A 22,536-nucleotide genomic window follows, 5' to 3' on the forward strand; every position below is an offset into this window, starting at 1 on the left:
GGAAAGCTCTCACAGCTCTGTCATCAGAAAACACACAAACAACACAAGGAAATACACACGCAGCATCACAACGCAAATACCGACTCATCTGCTCATCTCTGTGCCTGTTTCTCATGACCTGACAACTCCTTTAACGCAGTGTGCGTATGTGTGTGTGTGTGTGCGTGTGTTTTAAGGCTTTTAAATATCGTTCAGGGAAATCACATACTCCCTCAAGCTCCATTGTCTGCCTCTAGCCATCTCCTTATTACCACAACAATCTTTATGGTTTAAAAGTCGGATGATTTTTTGATGTTCGCTTTCTTCTCTCTTCATTCTCTCTTTTTGTCGTTTTACGGGGAGGAAAGAGATGAATATGAGCGCAGAGAGCCGGGAGGGTGGTCTGAAGGTTTCTTAAGAGGATGAAACATGAGTCTCACCTTCACTGAACAAAGCCAAATTCCTGTAAGAAATTTAGAAGTTTGTTTTTAATTTATCCTTTATAAGCCGCAGAGGTGTTACTGAGGGAGTTAATGAGGAGGAAATAAGGGAGGGATAAATACTGTATGTCAATATTTAATATGTCAAGTCCATATATCCAGTCACAGGTTAAAGATTGACAAATCCTGTCTCCTGAGAGTTACCACAAATGTTTATTTGTTTTACAATTACTCACCTTACAACATATTTATGGTATTTTTGGTTACTTTAAATGATAAAATGATAAAAGTCAATGGGAGAAAGATCTTTCATCTGATTCACCTCATCATACGTAATGTAATCTGTGTATGCTTGTGGCTGCAGTGTTGAGAGACTGGTGTGTGTGTGTGCGTGTGTGTGTGTGTGTGTGTGTGTGTGTGTGTGTGTGTGTGTGTGTGTCTGTGTACACTTAGACTGTGCTCTGCTGTCATACATCAACACCATGCTGGGAGACTGTTCAGCATCCTGCCACTGCTGTCGCTGATCAAATAAGGCACAGGGCTGCTGTCACACACACTGGTGCACACACACACACACACACACACACACACACCACTAAATGTGGCCATATAAGCACTAATCAGCAGCTGCACTGCCGACAGATGGATCTGTTCCATCAGAGTTACTGATTGTGTATTTCTATCTCAGGATGTGGAGAAAGATCTGTATCTGACTCAGTTCCACGCAGCTGGTTGAGGAAAGTCACGGTGCAGGTTGGCAACAAACGCTCTCATCCAAACATGAAACAGACGGACTGTTTATTGAAAGAATCCAGCCAAGTTTATGCATCCCTGTCTTTTTTTGTCATCTGTCATCATTGGTTTTTTTTATTTGTGAGTCTGATAATTCATTTTTTAGATGTGATAAGAGGTAAACAGAAACCAATAGATGCCTGAAACTTTCAAAATGATACACTGAAATCTCTAAAACAGCAGCAGCATGGTTAACAAAACAGTTGTGATACAGTATACCTTATTCGCGTTAAATTGGCTAAAAATGCAATACCACTTGTCTGGTGCAGTGGGGACTATGTGCATATGTGTCTCGTATCTCTCCTGCGTGGGTGTAATTATGTAGAAGGGGGACATATTCAACTTTTTCAATATTCAGATGTTCCTTCAGGATCCATTCACTGACAATGCTGGTCACATTTACCAGATCGCCAGATGCTTTCGCAAACATCACACAGGCACAGAGACACTAAAGGTTTACAGATCCTGATCTAGAATGCATTTCACCTTTCAACTATACAGTGAAGAAATAAAGGGGGGAGGGGGGAGTGGATCTGACCCTAGATCAGGATTTTCTGTTACTTTTTCAAGCCAGCGAGAGATTCAGAACTCAGGTCCGTCTTTCTTCAGGTTTTTGTAGTCGGTGGTGATGGCCACAAGCTGGGGAAGAAGACGGAATCAAACTGAGTGGAAGCTTGATACTGTTGTGCTAAGAAATCATTTCTGTATCCAATCTCACATGCAAACAGAGATGTATACATCAATTACAGGTAGGAGGCCATCTCTGTTTCCGAACAACGAATACTCGTAGTGTGCTGTATTACCTTGTACTGATACGTGGGATCAAGTTTATTCCATGGCTCTGGGTTGTTGGTCTTGTTCCAGCTAAATACACAAATAGATACGGACAGAATTGGTATAAGTTAGGCTCTTTGGGAATCTGAGAGGCATGAATAAAGCTCTCATTTCAGACATAGCAAACAAATAAAATAAAAAATGATCTGATACCCCTGAGAGCCAAGATATTTTATACACACAAAAAAAGATAACAACCAAAAAGTTGTGGGTCAGATTCAAACTCAGCACACAATATGTGCTGTAAGCCTGCTGTGCCATCAACAAGACACTCTTTTTAATAATTTCATCAAGGATGTAAAGAATCATTGCTGTAAATAAATGATGAAAGACCTGCAAAGAAACAAGACAGAGCACCATCCTGTGAGCTTGTGGTAAAAGCACTTAGCTGTGTCTGCTGTTATTGCAGTATCATTATGGGTAAATCAAAGGTTTGTATAGCAGCAGGAGGAGAGGAAGTCCAGGCAAGAGGCGGCTGGAGGGGAAAATCAAAGTGAGCGGGGATCCCTGTAGTCAGTAACAATCATAAAACAAAATCCCTCGGCTTGGTTATAGTGTAAAATGTATTCATCTGTCCTCCACATGCCTTGTTAAAATGTTAGCACATCTGCATGAAGATGAAATTCTAAATTCTAAATTCTAGAATCCATAATTTCCTTGTTTACACATCTTAATCTGGTGGTGTACTCCATCCTGTGACCGCCCTGTAGGGGGTCATTGATTCCTTTTTGGAAATTTTAGGCTAATTGTCCTCAAATAATAATAATGAAAACAGAACTAAACAGATGTCTAAACCAAAGGAAAACACTCATTAAGCTCATTTTCAGATTCCTTGTGCATGGTGACGCATTTGTTTAAAGAATGATGAAAATTACACCTGATGCTCAGTCTCAATTTTGACAAAATACAGATGTTTACATCATTGAACAGGTAACAGTTTAGTCAGTAAACAGCTCAAGAAGGCCACCAAACTCATCCACAAAAGTGAACTTTTTGTTTTACCAGGTATCATCCTGACATATTACATAGTATCTCTGTTGTATATCATCAGAGGTCCTTACGTGACATGGGGTCCTTTAGCCAACCGTAACAAATACAGAGATGCCCCGCCCATTCCCAAACAGATGAAGAAGAACTGGGGGATGAGCTGCAGACACAGAGAGGGACAATCCAAAGATTAGGTTTCTTAAATCTTATTTTATTTAACATAAGTAGAATTGTTTTTAATTTCATATGTGATACTGTGCTGCTTATAAATGACAACACAGCCTGAGGCTTTCAAAATAAGACAGCTGATGTGATTTTATTAGTGCATACAGTGACATTGTGGCATTTTTCCTATTTTGTTGCATTACAACCTGGAATTAAAATGTTAAACATTTTCATTTGGATCTAGTAATTGACCTATACACAAAATAGTGATAGTTGGTGAAATGAAATGACACTGGGCTATACTTGCTATGGGGACTTATTATTGATCTGTCATGGTTGAGACATTGATTCTTCATTGCAAAATTATTGGAAATATGTTAGCTGCACAGCTGTACCCGATTTCCTGCTCATTAAAACCAAAGTAATGCCTGCCGAATAATAAGCACGTATAAAAACAATACCCCCTTCTATAAGTTGCATAAGCCTCAGTCAGCTTCAACCTCATGACTCCTGACTCTGTGTTCGCTGAATGTCTCAGAGAACAAAAATACGAAAGCACATTCTTGAATTAAGAAAGCGAAGATATGGCTTTTTTCAACCTATTTATTCAATTGTGAGAAACTCTCCTCTGAATCACATACCAACCATCAACAGTAACAAAATGTATCATTCCAAATTCCTATTAAATCCCTAATATTTGTCACTTCCTGTCTGCAGATTACTGTAACAGGTCTGCAGATTAACTATCTGTTTTAAATTATACTCCCCAGGGTTTCTTAATGAAGTAGGAAATGTCTTTCATGAAGTAGATACGATTTACAGTAGCCTACGGTTCAAACACATGCATACTTTATTTGCCACTTCCTGTCTGTAGATTATAGTTACTGTAACAACTCTGAGGATTAACTACTGACCTGCTCTTACTCAGTCACCTTGCGTAAACCTGCTGACAGACAGTACTGTTTGTGTTTAAGGCAAGTGGAAACTATTCAAGTGATGCGCTTAAATATACAGTTAAGCTACTTTTGCTTAATTTTAGTCGACTTGATACTTCTGCTTCACTATATTTCACAGGAATATAACGCACTTTTTACTCCACTAAAGATATTTGATAGCAGCAGTTACTTTTCCGATTCAGATTTTACATTAAAAAACATGTGGCTAAGCTTTTAAAATGCAATGCATTCAAACATTTCAGATGTCTATGAGTTGTTCACAGTTCAACCAAAGAGTGATTTATTCTCTCTTTATGATTATAAATCTGTGTATCAGAACTTTTCCTTCCCCCATTAAATATCTCACGACCCCCGACCCTCTGGAGGGGCCCGACCCCCAGGTTGGGAACCAATAGACTAACAGACAAAACAGTAAAATGCTTCTTAAGTGTTGATGCATTAGTACTAATCGTAATATATATATATACATATATATATATAATGACAAATCAGTCATAGAGGATGTTTTTCTGCAAAACAGGCATTTACTTCTTCTTTTTTACATTTTGCTGATCAAATTTATAAACGTTTACTATTATGCATGACTTTTACTTAGCTTGTTTGATTTGTACTTTTACTCTGGTAAAAGAAACTCTGAAAGACAGCCAGAGAGAGAAGAAGCACTTTTTACTGTCAGCTTAAGATCTACAGCAACATGACTGAATAATAATCAGGCCTGTCTTTAATGCTGTCGGCCTGTCAAACTCTCTCTGTCTGACTGACTGTCTTTCTGATAACTTGTCTCTTTACACTTGATTAACTTACTGTCTACTCTGCTACTGTCTATCTGCTTACACAACACTGAAATCATTCCTTTCTCCCAATCACTACTTTTAGCTCTACGGTAGTGGATCGTAACTAAGTACATTTACTCAGGTACTGGACTATGATGCATTGCCCACTGTCTGTAGACCGTACAGACAGTATAGACCATATGAAGGAGCTCTGGTAGAGTCTCATAGGGATTTCCTCCCTGCAGCTTTTCTCTCTCTCTCTCTCTCTCTCTCTCTCTCTCTCTCTCTCTCTCATGGGAGGTCGATGACAAGAAGTTAACACTCTTCCACTTCGCTCTCTGACAGCAGAGCTGGTTAAAAAACGCAGAAATAATCCCACCCCCTGTAGGGACAACTCATATTTTTGAATGTATTTTATTCCAACTACTCATCTCCTTAAAACTTACGATTTTGTCAGTTTAGATTTAGGAGGTTTGTTCGTGTCATGTGTGTGTGTTTTTAAGTCTTAAGCCTCTCTCAGTTTGGCTTGATTTCAAATGAGCCACTGGAGAAACTTAACCTGCTTATTTAGAGTTAAAATAAGATCAGACGGGACAGCATTAGTCTTCTGATCACATCAATTAATGTACCAACACTCTATAAACCCTCCAGGCAATCATCAAGTGTGTCTGCTACAGTATTTCATTAACTAAAGCTAGAACTTATTAACGTACAGTATATCAAGTTAAATTCATTGCGAATACATTTTCTGAGAGATAAAACGTAAATATATTACATTAATTTGTATGTGATGTTATTCATATTGTAATGATATCGTAGAAGGCAGAATTACATTTGGTTAGGAGCCTAAAAACAATGTATGTGAACCTGAATTGTAAAGCCTAACCAGTGATGGAGCAGCAAATTCGCTTCAGCCAGACCTACAATACATAACATTACTGTACTGCACCTGTTACAGTAAATCAACAAACAAATGAATGGATAAAAACCACAATACTTAACTTCTAGTTAACCAAAATGTATTTACATTGATGCTAATGTGGCATCGTTGTTGAATAATGTGCAGCGAGAAAAATCAACATGTATGTGACTCACTATTAGAAACAATAGAGCTGTCCAAATGATGATTCAGAAAAGCACATCGTCATATTAAAATGTTATGTTATTTCAGTTTTAATCATTATTTTACATTAAAACTTTTGGGAATTGAAAACAGGTTGTTGTCACTGACAATAAAGTCCTAAAGAGAAACAAACAGGGAAGATATAAATATGACTTACCCCAGGGTGCCTCTTAGCATGCTCCACTGCTGTCCGAAATACCATTGCTCCTGTTTGTAGAAAGTAGGAACAATGCAATGAAATAAAATGATTCAGAGTCAGTACTTCGGGCCCTTGATATCCACAGTGCACAGACAGGATTTAGACCTGTTGCTCTCTGCATGTGGAGGGAGGAGGGGAGGAGGAGGAGAAAGAGGTCATTTACATCTGATTAGAGCAACTTCAGCTCCCTTGTTGGGGTGAATGCTCGGCGCTGGACACCGTGTAACAGTTTGTATTCAAACGATAAGGTTTCATCCTTGTAAATATTCATTAAATATCCAGCAGAGAGAACATTTGATGCTCATATCACAGTGTTTAATCAGAAGAAGCTCAAAGGCCTTGTCTCCCTCATTTCCTTTATTGCATTTTGAAGACTTTCGACCCTTTGGGAGCTGACTGGAGGAAGTGGAAAAGCATACAAACACTGTGTCCTTTCAAAAGGCCGCTGGGGAATATCTATCTTCTATGAGCCTCTTCAGTTGGCCTAATCATATCCGTAAAGATGTATCCAGTACACATCCCAGAAAAACACAGTTGAACTGAAATCTGCTACACCAAAGAGAAACCTCCTCGAGGTTTGAATGGGGCTGCAATTAAAGTACTTTTTTGTGAGAGCATTTTCTGTTTCTCAGTAATGAAGTTAAACAAATAAACTATTGGTAAGAAGAAATAATGCAAAAAACAATGAATGATACCAAACACTGAGGGAAGCGATCCCTTTGTATTCTGGCTGATTATGTTGGCAACTAAAGACAGGGGCAATCCAAAACATAATTATGCACCACAAACACCAGGATTGTACCCTTTAAACACTTTTCATTGACCTAGATACACTTTGGCACACGGACAGAGAGTTTAGAAACAACTTAGCTTGTTGACCATTACTTGCAAAAGAAGTCTCAGTGTTATGCAGCTGATTCTTTAATCAAATGTTATAAAATGTTGGGTAAATCCAAGGAAAAATGTTTCCAGCAAGTGCTTCACTTGTGATTCAGCCTGAAGATTAGCTCCGTATGATTATCAGCTAACCCAGAGAAAAAAAAGATGAAAACATAACATGCTGATGCCTGAGGAGCAGAATAACAATGTCACCTTCACATTAACACTATTACTGCATTTTGAGCTAATGGGAGGCTCGACTTAGCTAAACTGAGGTCAATGCAGCAATGCAACAACCTCCCATTCTGTTAAATGGACCAGTGTCTGATTCATTGTACTCCAGTTTAATCGGAAGTTAAAACAAATACAATTCAATACAATGTGTGTGTGTGTGCATAGCCAGGTGGACTAATCATTGGACAATAACTGGAACACATTTAACCACTGTTTCATAGCTGTTATAAAGAGTAACTTCATTCAAAATCTACCTTCTCAGTATGAAGCACCCACTGGACCCCCTGTAGGTTTGACAGGTGGCTCTGAAAGGTTTGTAGCTGGATTCACGTCACTTACAAAGCATGCAGTAGTGACAAGTTTCCATAGAGGTAAAAAGGTTCGACAGAAACTTCTCAAACAGCTCCTCTGACATAGTCAACTTTTCTACTTAAAGCAAATGCTATTCATGTTCAAAATCATTTAAATATGTTCAAAATAAATAATAAAATGTCAAAGATATGGATAAATGCACTTCTTCCGTATCTCGTTATCCCCTTCCTTCTACCTGTGCAGCAGTGGAAAGCATATGGGTGAGCAATAGTGAAGTGGATTATGCTGCAGAAATGATTGATTATTGTTGATTAGTGTCTGTGGGTATGTTGCTACTTTTTTTCCATTGTGTAAACCTTTGTTCTTTGTGAGGGCTACAAACTACAAACCTTTTTTAGACACGTTTCAAGACCAAAGGAGGAGAGTGTTTTATAATAAAATGACTTTGAGTGGAATATCCCTTTAACAGCAATCCCTGTACACAATACGTGAAATCTTCCCAAAGAATAATGATTGGTCGGTAATGATGCAGAGAGAGCGGTTTGTAAACACTTGTCCATGTCCAGTTTATAATGTTGCAGCCCTGACATGGGATCTAGATGGACAGCTGCCAAGAGACACTGAATTCATATTGTGCTGGAAAATCAAACCCAAAAAACAAACAGTAATCAAACATGGATGTTTTGTACGAGCATCGTGCCAATTTGGTTGTTTCTTGAATCTGAAAAAGATGTTTGGCAGAAGTCAGATGTAAGGGGCTTCTCACATGACGCATCAACTCCAAATACTTCTCAAAACAATTTGTGGCTCTCAGTGGATCAAAGTTATGTACACAACGTACTACACTTAATCACGATGTTTTCATTCGTGCTGCTTTATAATGAAACACTGAACTTTTTTAATCAACTAGAACATTCATTTGACAAGCTATTGTTAGAGAATTTACATGCAATGCAGATCAGTACCGAAAATATGATAATTCTAGATTAAACTACCCAAAAGTGGAGAGAAAATAGTTCCACCTCAACTAGCTGCAGCAGCCACTGCTTTACATGTTACTTTTAGGTACTTTTGAAACTTAAATTACATCTTGTTGCTAAAATGTCTTCACAAATTTTCAAATGCAGGATTTCTACTTGTAATAGATTATTTGTATAGGGTGATATTGCTATCTGAATACTGCTGCAGTAGAAAAAAAGGTAACGAATCAGCTCAAACACAATAAGCTTCACCAGTAAGGCATCATGCGTATTAGGTTCAAGCTATAGCCCCATTTTCACTCCCCACTGTGCAGGCGCCCCATCCAACTAAGTCGCTAGAAACAAGAGCATGATCCCTCACAGGCTTCCCACCCTTGAACACAAGGCATCTATGTTTGCGATAGTCTGCAAAAGTTTTGTTTTTTTCCCCTGTGCAGAGTGAAGAGAGACAGGAAGCATGGAGAGAAAGAGGTGGTTGTCTGCCACAAAGCTTGTACTGGATTTCAACATGTCTTCACCTTGTGCGACTGTGCCAACGGGACATTCTGTCAACAGGCTATTTTAAACTCTGCAACCATCAAAACAAGAACAAAATAAGTGGATCATATTGTTGCCTCCAGAATTATTCAGAATGTGTGACATGCAGGCTCCAGTTTTACACGGGAAAAATAAGATGAAACACGATTGTCCAGCCATTATATAAACCCTCATTGTGCATCTGTCACACCGCCAACTCTGGCTCCTTATTTTCTCCTCCCTTCTGACACAGGACTGTGTGACATGAGCTCAGCCCTGCCTGCTGCTCCTGCTGACCTGCAGCACAGAGCTCACAGATAAATCCTCCTAATTGGACACTAGCCAGCACTATGGCACAAGCAGTGCCAACTCAGGTCCAACGCGGTGCAGATATACCTACAGTATCCCGTGAGCTGCTGGGTAGAGAATTCATTTAGAAAGCTAATGATGATGCATATTGGCCCTAGCAGTAAATTTGACTTGTTCCTCGCTGACATCTGGCAAGGTGGTAGTGGAGGAGGAGCTGCAATCAGGAATGAACATGGATAAAAGTGGGCAGCATGACCACCCATCACATGTTTGTTTTTGTTTGAGCTGCGACATATCTTGATGGGCTCCGAAGCACCAGGCCAACACGGATCATAGCCACATAATATTGTAAATACCAAATATAACCCGTAAGAGATTATTCACCGACTGCTTGTTAATGCTGTACAACAAACCATCATTATCCCCCCATTAGCCAAACACAAAGTCAGCTGAAAGGGTTAGAAAACACATTATCCATTGTCTTCTTTGAGTTCCCACCTGCAGCTTTCTTTCCTCTAAATACCATTAAGAAAGTCTCATTGAAATGTAGTGTAGCCATAGAAATTAATCCTGTTTACTTGTTTTTAAACATAAAAGATTACCTTGTTTTTCCCCCCTTTTAATCCCTCTTGTTAAATTTGAGCCAATCACCCTGCAGTCACAGGCCTGCTTTGGCTCTGATTAGCCTCGCTCTGCCCTGCTGTGGAAACCAGGTTTTGTGTGTGTGTGTGTGTGTGTGTGTGTGTGTGTGTGTGTTGTTGCTTGAGGAGAAACAGAACAAGCTGGCAGGCGGTTTGAACCCCGAGCTGTGGCACACTTCATCACCACATAATACTATTAGACCGCAGAGGTCTGCTGGGTTAATAATGTGGACCAACAAAGAAACAGTACAGTGCAGCAAACACACCTGCAAGTCACCTGAGAATTCTTCAGTGAGTCAAAACCTTTGAATCAGATGAAAGAGAGAGAGACCTGGACATATATAACATAATAGCATAGCAACATTAGGCTGATTAAACTGTGGTTTTGTAGATGAGCAGGCTGGAAACAAAGCACGTTTTTTTTAAACTGGCACTCAGAATCCAGCATCAGTTTTTAGCATTAAAGGAAGCCAACGGTGAGAATGTCTCTCCTATAAGGAGACACAGCAGACTTTGCTGCAATACTTGCATAAATCAGCTTCTCAGAGGAAGTTTGAAACTCTTGGATCGAAACAAATCTACTAGACATGATGGGTCAATCTTATTATGTTGTATAATAGCTCTGCTATTGGGAAATGCTCAGGCGTAGAGGTTGAAAATATGCCGACTAGATTTTGTGTTTATCTGCGCCATCTAGTGGTTTATAACTATATTACAACATATTATGATATATGCTGCATTGTAAAGGGTCAGTTCCCCCTAACATAACAAACAAATATATATATTTTCTCAATTACCTCAAGTCCTTGCAAATATTTAGGATTGTTCGGTCAAGGTTTGAATATGTTTGTCTGAACTGAAAATCAATTAGCAGTTTTGATAATGGGCTTAACGTTTCAGCTATTTATCAAACAAACATTCTCTTGTAACAGCATGTCAAATGTGAGGATTTGTTTCTTGTTTGTTTTACATCACTGCAAGGTGAATATTTTTAGGATTTGAAATGTTGGTCAGACAAAACAAGCATTTCAAGATGCTTTGGGAAACTGCAATGTGCATTTTTCAGACTAAATCGCTGACATTCATAGTCATGTGGACACTGTTTCCTTAAAAAATAAATAGAATTTTTTTCCAAGTAATTGTTCAATGCTGTGAGCCCCCCAAAAAAATCTATTTTCCTAAATTGTAGATAAAAACTAGGGAATTAAACCAAAACTTGGTTTTAAAGTGAGCTGCAGTAAAAGGAAAAACAACAGGACTGAGGAACGGAGTTAGACTTTTCCTCTGTAACCAGTGGCATCAGACAGCTGCCTGACTTTCATCTCAACCTGCAATACAAACAAAAGCAAACAGCTCTTTCCATCAGTGAAAATATATTTTCTTAAAAACATACAAACAACAAATGCTATTTACATAGTATCCAACATATTCCCACTAGACCTTTAACGATCATTCAATATGAATGGTCTCTTGTGGTTTCGCTAAGCATCATGGAAACAAAACAAAGCTGAAGTTACAAAAGTCACAGGAGACCAAAAACAGATGGATGAAGACTGAGAACGGACAGGAAGTCTATTCCCATTTCCCCGGTTGGTGCAAAAAAGGAAAAGTTCTATGTCTTAATTTTGTAAAAACAGCTACAGCTAATGCACCTTACATCCCTGAGCTGATGTGTTTGTTTGGTGCTGTGCTTCTTTACATTTCCACAGAGAAAGGTCCGATATCGGACACAACTGATTAATTGCTGTTGCAATCATGTGTGGGCAGGACCACCGTTTTCCCCGCGTTCCCTCAGAATCAAAGAGCAAGGTCTTCTTTACCGTTGATTGATTGTATCAAGTCCACAGCTGCTCTCTGGGGTTTGTTAAAAAGTAAAACATTACAAGTCAAACTGAATGAAAGTGGGTTCATCCAAAAAAGGAAACACTTTCCCTCATTCAAAAATCATCTCCAGAACACATCGAACATCAGAGACTCAACGAGAGCGGAGATCCCAGTTTAGGAGGTAACCAAAGTAACGTTAGCAGCAACAGTAGAACAGCAGGGAGGCAGGTCAGACGTGACCGTGGTGGCCGCAGCAGAAGCTCCGGTAGATGTCAGTGTGGTAACAGAGGGCTCGGTGGGGCGAGCGGGAACTGGTTTGGTGATCTTCATGGGAACAAAGACGTTAGAAGCACAGTGCTCGCTCAGGTACTCGCCCCCTTTCTCCTCGTACTCCTGCCTGCTGATCCATCCCTCTGCTGCTCCTCCCTCTGCGCTAGGTAGATGCTGCAAGGCCCAGTCTCTCGCCCCGTACCAGGCGTCCAGGGCCGGCCGAGACGCCATCCTCACCTGGGACGGAGTCAGTCAGAGTTCAAATGTTTACAAGATTTCGTCTGGCGTATTTGGGCAGTAAAGCCCGGTTAACTGGTTCCCATTTTGAGTGTAAGCTGTGCGAGTACATGTGTTTTTCACATAAAAAGACATAAAACCATAAAGGCAGTATCTATCTTTACTGGTCAACACCTGAAACGTGTGAAGTAGGAATGTGTATTGCTAAATAGGGGTTTTAAAAAAGGACCTTGTACCTTGAAGTGTGACTGGAAGGGCCTCATAGCCAGCAGTTCTCTCTCCACTCTCTCCTTCATACCGGGGTACTGCATGTTCCCTCCTGTCAGAAACACATTGCTCACCAGCGCCTCCTGCTGCTCTGGTGTGTACCTGTATGTGGCACAGGAGACATAAGAAAGACATTAATACTAATGTATCAATGTAAATAGTATTGCCTACCAATGTGTTCTGAACAAGAATGTTTAGAACGGGCATTCGTGAGGAAAAAAGACAATGTGCGTGATCCATGTGTATGTTCGCATTGGTTTGTCATTACCTGGCGAGGACGTACTGCAGCGTCTCCATCAGCCCCATCTGGTCCTCTCCGGTTGGCGAGGGCTGGAACAGGATCTCTGGACACCGGAGACGCTCCGTCCCCACAAACAGCTGGTGGTACTCCGCCATGTTGAACAAGGGCTGGAGATGAGACAAAAGTTCATTTTGTGTGGTACCAAATGCATCGTCTTATTAGCAAAGTTTGTTAGTTTCCTGACTGTCCTGGCACATAAACATAATACTGCGCGGAAAAGTTTTTCTAACGCACTCTGCCACGCGGTAAACTGGCAGAAAATTGCCTGCGCAGCATTAATGAGGATCTAAGTATCTTGTCTGGGAGCCTCCAGTGTCTCTGTGCCACTACCTGAACCACATTAGCAGGTTTCTCTGGCAGCGTGTCCTCGGGGAAGTCAGAATCAATCAGCGCCACTCCATCTCCCTCGTCCATCGGCTGCTCCAGCTCAGACACCTGGCAGAGGGCAACAGAACAGCCTCAGGCTTCATGTCAGCCGCATGCACATCGACCGCAGCAAACAAGGACGGATCCAGTGACGCCCCGCAGCACATTCACCACGATGACATGCAGGGATAATTAATAATTGGTACATTTGAATGTGACCTCAGCTCGGCGGCTCCGAGGTAGATAGTAGTAGAATACAGTGTCTGCTTTGCTTCCTTATAGGACTTATTCACAGCAGCCATTTTGACATATAAAACACAGGTGTAATTAATAACACTAATTATGGTCATATTATGTGTCACGGCCATTCCAGTGAGCCGGGATGCACGATAACCCTGGCCCACCGAAATGGAACAGAGCCATAAGCAAGTTGACAACTGAAGCATTTGCAGACCTAACTTATAGCCAAGTACATACATAGAAAACACTACTTGTATAACAATGCTACACTCTAGTTATTCTAGCAAATGTTAGATGTCTTTTTTTTTCTATGGTTAGCCGAATTTAAAATACTTCTCTGATACTTCTTGAGAAGGTACTAACAAGTGAACAACAAATCAAGATTTCCTGATTCGGTTTCTCTCTGATTTGGTGGAGAAACACCCACCTCAGTCTTTCCCTCCGCTCCGTCGCTATGCAGCAGCTTCTGTCTGCCCTGCTCCACAGCCAGCTGCAGTTTGTTGATGTACGACTGCAGCTCCTCGGCCGAGTCCATGTTGAGCTCCACCAGGCTCTTGTGAAAGTGATCCAACAGGCCGTCCTCCAGCAGTTCCTGCACACAAACAAACTCTTTGATCACTGCGCAGCACACACCTGCTGTGTTTTAGAATCCACCCGTATTTAGTTAGAGCTAGTTTGTATTTCAGATGTTTTAAAGTTACTGTTTGGAGTGAACACAATCATTCCTCAGCAGAACAATTAGCCTTCTTCGTAGTTTGTCTATTTGTAATCATCGGATGCAAAGGGGTCAAAAAGTCTTCCCTAGTGTATGTTAAGTCTTCTGCACATCAATAGCATCTGGAAAAAACCTAAAAGGCTTTCGAATAAACAGCAAATGATGCAATAGGCCCCTTGCCTGTACTGCTAGAAGTCTGTCCAGCCTCTCTTGGTCCTGCAGCAGCTTCTCCTCCCGGCGACGAGCGTTGATCTCCTGAAGCCGCCGAAGCTGCTGAGCTCGTCTCTCCTGCCTCTCCTCCACACTCACACAGCCGCCCGGCACCTTACCCGAGAAGGGGAGCTGCATACGGTGAACCTCCCGCTCGTAAAACTCTGGGCTGCGCCACTTTTCCAGCTCTGTGGAGAACGCAACAAAAGAGGGAAAGGAGGGAAAGGGTAAGAAAGGGTTTAGGAGAAAATTCATGTCAGTGTGGAGTTTATTAATGTTACTTAAGATAAATGTTTTCAACTATTCCAAAACTTTAAACAGATTTCGTGAACTTGCCAGGGAGAAGCTCTAAGTGTATCAACATACATGTACGTTCGCACTGACATGACGTACCTTCTTGGTAATCCACAGCAGTGTAACTGTGTTCATGCAGAAGCTCCTCCACGCGGCTGAGTGTGATGGCGGCGAGGTGACCTGGATATTTCAGCTGGAGGAGGCGCTGAAGGTAGGACGCGGCCTGGCTCCCAGCCACGTTCACGCGCTTACAGTTCACCGCATCAAACCTTGACTCAAAACCATATCAAAGTTAGACTCTACAGAACAGACGTGTGCAAAACGTGTGCATGAAGCAGTTGTCTGTGAATCCTCACCTGCCGTCGATAACCGGCAGGATGTGAGAACAGTGGTAGCCGGAGGACAGGACGATGCCGGTGTGTGGCGGCTGGAGGTTCCTTTGAGTGTCATTGTTGTACAAACTGTACAAACTGTCCACGCCGTAGGAGACGTACGGGACGCGGTAGCACTCAAACAGCAACTCTGACATCATCTGCCGACAGTGCAGCGGGTTGCAGGGCGCCTCAGTCAGCACAATGGGGTTTGCCACGCTGTCCTAGAAAAGCATGGAGAACGGAAGGCTGGTTGATAAACTGGATGTCGTGGCGAGTTAGTTTGACGTTGCATATAAAACATAAAAAGGGATAATTATTACCAGCATGCATTACTGTAATTAAAACGCACCTAATTTTCCTACAAAAAAAACGTGGGGTATAACTTTCTTTATTCATTAGAAATGATCTGTTCTTATGATAATTTCTACAAATGATAAAACATTCTATTGACAACCTTGATTATTGACCAATTAATATACAGACAGAATATATATATACAGTAGAATGCAAATAATGATCAAATTAAATAATTTACAGTCTGTGGTTTGATTAATCTGAGCACATACACACACAAAACAAACTCAGTGGAAAGGACGTGACATTTTTCTGTGATAAAATGTAGAAACGAATTAAACTTTAACTACTGTTTTTGAAAAAGGCATTGATATGAAAATAAATGACATAATAAAAATAGCTAACCCAATGTCACGTTTTTAGCGTGAAGAAAGCACGTGGATGATGTAAATGTTGGACACATCAGTCACCGTGCACCACTAACCTCTGAGCCGATGCCCAAGTGAGTGAACACATAGTCGAACATGAGCTCCTGGATCTCGAAGTTGACCACCACGTTTCGGTCAAACTGGCTCTTCAGCAGCCACCGCAGCGGCTCCAGGTTTGGGATATCGTTACCGATCTGGGTCTCGCTGCGGGCGGCCCCTCTGCTGCGCGCCGCCACCGACTTGAAAAGCAGCCGCGGAGAGTCAAACTGCGCCGCTGGAGCCGCCCAGCCGGCCCGGGTCTGGAAGGAGCCGTTATCTATCACTATAGGGGCCGATGTAGGGGCCAGGCACTGGGCGGGGAGTTCAAAAATCGGGTCAGGAGAGGTTTTACAGTCCTGAAATGAGAAGATTTGATAGACCGGTTCCTGTTTGGAAGCCATTTTGGAAGTGTGTCACAGCAAAATACAGCCGGGTGAAGTCTCGGTGTTGCCGACTTATAGTTCCCGAACTGTTCCAACTTACATGCATTAAATCTGTATAGGCCTACAGCAATATGTATTTTTTTTTTAAAAAGTGTAATTAAAAATACGAGTAGCACTTAAAAGATTGAAAGATTACATATATTTAATATGAATAAAATACACGCTTAGGCTTTGCTGGTTAAAAAATACAAAAGTGGTACATTTTCATTGTGTTTCATTGAAAAACATGTTTTCAATGAAACACTAATTTGTGTCTGCTTTTCAACTAAGGTGTGTAACATTAACGTATTTCGTATATGTATGTAACCGGAGCTGCGACGTTGGAGGGTAACAGCAGACGGCGCTAGACATTATGGGATGGTATCCAGGTGCTCTCTCGGTGCGCTCCGCCTGACAGAAGCAGACCGCAGGAGTCTGAGCAGGAGTCTGAGTTCTAATGGATGGCAGTCGATATACAAAAGCATTTGTATTGTCTTTTACTAAAGATACTTTCATATAATTGCATAATTGTAATCCTCACCCATTGCATTACATTCGTTCAAATGACGTCTTCATGTAGACCAAGGGCGTAGGTTTGCATATGGTCCATAGGGACTAGTCACGACCAAAGTTTGGGAAAGAATTGTCCCCACCAATATTTTGTTAATTTGAATTGCCTGTTAGAAAAAAATATTTTGCACAATATATTTGCAAACTCATTCGTATTATTATTAGTGCTGGGCAAGTCAACGCGTTATTATCGCGTCAACGCATTAATTAATTAACGCCGACAATTATTTATAGCGCGTTTCTTTTTATTTTGAAAGTCCGTTGCTCGCTGGCAGCGGTGGAGGAATGGAGACTACTGGACATCGCTGCGGTAAAGTCAGCAGACACTCAGATTTCCGTGCTCAACTCAGCAGACACTTACATGTTAGTGCACCTATATGCTGAAATTCACGGTAAACGCATTCAAACGGCACAGATCGGGAGCGAGCGAAGGACTTTGAAAGTTAGCGGAAAGATTAACGTGAGACAACATCCGGTTTCTTCAGACTAACATCCGGTTTTCAGAATAACATGCCAACAAAGTATGAATTATATTCACATTAAGTATAAAACATGCTACCTGCATCTCGTGAGTTAAAGGGAAAATACACCTAAATTGTGCGTAAAGTGTCTTTATTCTTTGATCGCTGGGTAACCATCATCACCTCGGAGTTACAGAATTATATTGATCAACAGTAGAGCTGCATTCACATGCTCTGACATTGAAACATTGTATTCCTGTTGCACAGCAGTGGAACACGTTTCACATACAGTCAGCACACTGAGCACAGACAGTGCAAGAAATATAACTGCTACTGTGTAAAGGGAATACTGCTGTTAAAAAGCACCTTATTTGTTTAAAGTGTGCATGATAGCAGTACTTTTCAAATAAAAGTGCGCAATACACTACTTTTTAATTCATTATTGAACTTTGCCATAACAATGCGATTAATTGCAAAACATCTATGCGATTAATCGAGATTACAAATGTTAATCGTTGCCCAGCACTACTACTAATTGCATAAATAAAGGAAGAAAACACTTTATTTATAGCCTATTAAGTGCTGTAGAATAGATTTATTTTTTTTGTCTTTTTTGGCTGCACAACTGGGAAAAGTTTTTTATATATATTTTGGATATAGAATATACTGTTACTGTATATTGGCATTTTAGCAGAACGTTTTTTATTCATTTATTTAATTATTTATTATTATTATTATTTATTTGCTGCAGAATACTGTTTTGTATTTAAACTAAGGTTTTATTACTGTTATTATGTTTAAATCAGTTCCAAGTTACACAAATGTTAATATATTTTATTAATAAAGTTCTGTTCAACATAATATCAATTCAGTTTTTTGTATATGGCGGGGGGGGGGGGGGGGGGGGGGGGCAGTGTCCCTACCAATGCTGAGACCAAACCTACGCCCTTGATGTAGACCACATTTGTCGTCCAGTGTAACATGACTTTGGAGAAATACGTTCACAGTAACCAATATCGTCTCTCTTTCAGCCTACAACATGCCACATTGACACGAATCAATCGTCCTCATGTATGATCCAGTGCCGTCTAATGAGCCGTCCGGCAAGTGCAGACAAGATTTTACTGCACATGTGTGGTTGTAACCCAATTATATGACGCATGACATCTCCTCTTTTAACTCTGCTGTTATTACAATAAAGGTTCATTTTAAATATGTCTACCTTTTGCCACCAGAGGTCGTGCTGCACTCTATGTAAGCAAACTCCCATTGAAATGAGAGACACTGATTTATCCTGGTGGATTAATGGGTCGGGAAAGGGCCTGTTTATTATTATAGTCCGACTGTATAGAAACATCAGACATTTTCAAAATGATGTTTCAATTTAAAACTATATGTAGAAAATTGCAAATCTCAATTGCAGATTGTAATTTACCTAATCTCACTAAATCGTTGTTTGACCAGTTGGTGAGAACTCATGCTGTGCAGCACATTTTACATTTTAGTGGAAAACCCAAAGTTTCCATACAAAGGAATGATGCAGCCATAAAAAATAAAAATAGCCTAACGTTTCTCTACAGATCCATTTCCAATCTGTTTGCAAACTAAAAGAGACGTTTCAAGTCTTGCTGCCATTTTTTTCTTATCACTCATCACTCAGGGGTCAACTGCATAAATATGCTAGAAATGGATGAGTCCGTTTTGAAGCTATACATCTAAACCATGTGAACAGACATTTTCCCTCAGGCCCTGAGATCCCTGATTTCTTTCTGTCTGCCATCCTGTTACTCTAAGCTGACCGAGTGAAGCCTCAGCTGGTGATGTGGGACACCTGCACATTTAAGCTACTGTACATCCCAGTCTGCTTCAGGTCACAGCATTCAGTCTATGCACATGTTCATGTTGGAAATCTCACACTCTGATTTTGATTACCCTAAATTGCATGAATGTATTCCCCAATGCTCAAATAGATCAAGAATAGTTACAGTAGTTAATGAACAAATGTACAAGGAAAAATACTTAATTAACGCCATAGATAAATCGGATGTTAAAAAGGTCTCTCCCATTGTTGAATAAAAATGGAAGCACCCGTTTGTGCAAATAATCTTTCGTTCTTACAAAATACTTTCCTTTTTTTTTTACATCATGGCAGTTGTAATCCTTCGTGTGCACCATTTCGGTGAATCAATTACAAATCATCTTGTTTTTAAAACTAGAATATCTCTTAATATATTCGGGCCAGTGCAGATCTTGAAAGCAAACTGAAATACAATATCTAAATGAGGATTTCATATACAAACATCCACGCTGACTGTTAGTTAAACCCCTTCAATGCAGCACGATTAATCTACAAATCTTTACACAAGCAGCGTTCTGCCCCAGAAAACGTTAAGAGTAATTTATTGTCTAAAGTAATGCTTAAGACACAGTATTTCCATTTGATGTAATCATCCAGCGAAATACAAATTCTTCCCGGGTTTGAATATCTACTGCTATGTTGAAATGTTTGGAATTATGTCAAGCTGTCCAACACAAAACATTTGATTTCTGCTGTTCAGATAAATGCATTTTCTTAAAAAATTATAAACTGTGTTTTCTGGGTGGATTTATTTCCTGGATAGCACAGATATTTTGGAGCAAAGGAGGAAAAGGATGAAGGAAGGAAAGCGTGTCTGTCTGTGTGTGTGTGTGTGTGTGTGTGTGTGTGTGTGTGTGTGTGTGTGTGTGTGTGTGTGTGTGTGTGTGTGTGTGTACGTGTGTGTGTGTGTGTGTGTGTATGTAGTGTTACTGTATGATGCTTGATGGTGTGTCAATGAAGCATGAGCACAGTTCACTGCTCAGGCACAAAGCTCTAAGTGACTGCCGTCCCCCTCCTCCTGATGCTAATAAGCAGATCTGGGTCAGCTCACCCTCTCGAACACGCACACACACACAGTTACACTGGTAAGACACACACATCCACACTTTCCACACATCCCCACCCACACAAACATGCACATACGGTCACAAACTCAAATACAAATACACCCCCATCTATTTCCTCTCCTCCCCAACACACACACACACACACACACACACACACACACACACACTGACGTCCATTCATTCTTCCCAGGAGGCAAGACGTGACATTGTGTCGCTGTCTGTGCACGATGCTCGCAGCTCTCTGCTTGTTGTGCTTGTCATCCAGGCAGCGGTGATGAGGCGCAGGGGAACTAATAGGCTACAAGCACTCTGGGACTGCCGGAGTGATGCCAAGCAGCCTCCATTTTGTGGAGGAATGAACAGACTGTTATTTCCCACTGACAGGGAGGGGAAGGAGAGGGAATTTACATGTTGGGAACAATCATGTTTAGTGTTCATGAATAATACAATTATTTAATAAGGTCATTTATTAGTCTTAGTTTTAACTATTCACTGTCTTTCTTATTTAACCTATTCAACAATATTTTATTTTTGGGTGGTTTCCACTGAAAATGATGCGATTTACTGATAAAATAATAAAAGTGAGTAGAAAATAAAATGTTTACAAGATGTAACTTGCTCTTTTTTAACTATTAACTAGTGTCTTTTTCCCATTGCTCCAGAGTACACTGGCAGCAATGGAACAGTTAAGCATCGACTCCGGGGATTAGAACAGCAACCCCTCAAATACAAGCTCACTTAACTCTATTGAGGGTTTTCACCTCCCACTCAAATGCTGTTATGTGGAGACGGGAAAAGACTGTGACTCCTCTGTGGCTGTTTTTTAAACATCTGTAAGTGATGATTATGTGTGTGATTATGAATCAGAGCATTCTGGAACCATTTTCCATTCGTTGTCATGACAACACAGCATTTTGTTCCGGTACATTCTGCAATCAGAAGACAGTTGTTGTGTCATTATGATGCCACAATGAGATTATCAATTTAAATTTAAATTCCACTGATTGGAATCACAATAATTAAATTGGCAATCCTTAAGATTTCCGTCCTGACTGAATTAGAATTTCTATTTCAGTGAAATCGATGGATTTGTGCTTAAAGTTGAGCAGTTTGGAGTCCTGAGCTGTGTCTGAGTTAGTGTGCATAGTCACATTTTTGTGTGAATACAATAGTGAGAAACTGTAATGCAGCATTTTTTCCGGAAATATTGCCACAGACACCCAGTTCGCAAATACATGCATATATGTAAATATTGCAATACTGATACTCATCAGTGGGCCACATTGTGTTACCAACCATTGTGTTACCTCCTTCAACAATAGAAGTGTGTGTGTGTGTGTGTGTGTGTGTGTGTGTGTGTGTGTGTGTGTGTGTGTGTGTGTGTGTGTGTGTGTGTGTGTTTGTGTGGGTGTGTGTGTATGTGTGTGATAGAGAGAGAGAGAGAGAGAGAGAGAGAGAGAGAGAGAGAGAGAATGACTGATGGAGGAAGAGAAGCCAGTTTATGTAACAATCCTAACTGAGCACTTCTGAAATATCAGAGCCACACTGCGGACAAAACCCCTGCAACCTCCATGACTCTCCTCCACACCCTTCACACACACACACACACACACACACACACACACACACACACAATCTTCCTATTTGAGACAACACTGTACACATATACGCTCTCTCTCTCTCTCTCTCTCTCTCTCACACACACACACACACACACACACAGACACACACGCACATCGTCTGTCACTACCGATCTCTTCAGTCTCTGGCACTGTAAGCCCAGCAGATCTTTTTCGGCCAAAGAGTGATTAATGTGTTTGTGCACCTGTCACTATTCATGCATTCATGTATGTGTGTGAAAGTGTGTGCGTGTGAGTTTCATGTTAGCAATCTATGTCTTGTTTAGTGGATAAGATTAATATGTCTGTACAGTATCAATTCATCCACTGTTCTTTAGCATTTCAAAAGTCAGTAATGTGTTTTTAAGATGTTGTTGATCACGTTGGCTGATTAGATCTCTAGTTAGGTTGAAGTTGGAGGGAGCTAGAATTGACCCAAACCCTGCCACTGGAAAGCTAACCAGGCCTTGCAAAATCTAATTTTCTAGAATCACTTTCTTTGGTCTTGAAGACCATGCCCATTTTCACCAATTTAACATTTAGATTTTTGTATTATTACAT

General features: G+C 40.7%; 2 protein-coding genes across 2 annotated transcripts; both read right to left on the reverse strand.

The window, feature by feature from the left end:
• Nucleotides 1–1,204: 1,204 nt before the first annotated feature.
• Nucleotides 1,205–6,350, reverse strand: ndufa4l2a (NDUFA4 mitochondrial complex associated like 2a). Its single transcript, XM_079182190.1, has 4 exons — nt 6,207–6,350; nt 3,107–3,192; nt 2,015–2,075; nt 1,205–1,850 (listed from the first exon to the last, which is right to left on the reverse strand). The coding sequence occupies exons 1-4, from the start codon at nt 6,249–6,251 to the stop codon at nt 1,794–1,796; spliced, it is 249 nt and encodes an 82-aa protein (XP_079038316.1). The 5' UTR covers nt 6,252–6,350; the 3' UTR covers nt 1,205–1,793.
• A 5,207-nt stretch (nt 6,351–11,557) lies between these two features.
• actr5 (actin related protein 5) lies at nt 11,558–16,379 on the reverse strand (the record flags this gene model as incomplete). Its single annotated transcript, XM_079172347.1, has 9 exons — nt 11,558–12,450; nt 12,687–12,819; nt 12,986–13,125; nt 13,349–13,453; nt 14,052–14,216; nt 14,520–14,737; nt 14,943–15,112; nt 15,200–15,438; nt 15,996–16,379. 9 exons carry the CDS (start codon nt 16,377–16,379, stop codon nt 12,118–12,120), a joined length of 1,887 nt encoding a protein of 628 aa, XP_079028473.1. The 3' UTR covers nt 11,558–12,117.
• Nucleotides 16,380–22,536: the final 6,157 nt, after the last annotated feature.

This window comes from Pholis gunnellus (assembly GCF_910591455.1).
Source record: "Pholis gunnellus genome assembly, chromosome: 2".
Taxonomy (NCBI): Eukaryota; Metazoa; Chordata; class Actinopteri; order Perciformes; family Pholidae; genus Pholis; species Pholis gunnellus.

Excerpts from the sequence above, each read along its gene's own strand:
- ndufa4l2a (XM_079182190.1), bottom strand. The coding sequence starts at position 6,251 with ATGGTATTTCGGACAGCAGTGGAGCATGCTAAGAGGCACCCTGGG. Across the intron at positions 3,193-6,206 it reads ATGCTAAGAGGCACCCTGGG|CTCATCCCCCAGTTCTTCTT; the intron begins GTAAGTCATATT and ends CTGTGTCTGCAG. Across the intron at positions 1,851-2,014 it reads ATCCCACGTATCAGTACAAG|CTTGTGGCCATCACCACCGA; the intron begins GTAATACAGCAC and ends CTTCTTCCCCAG.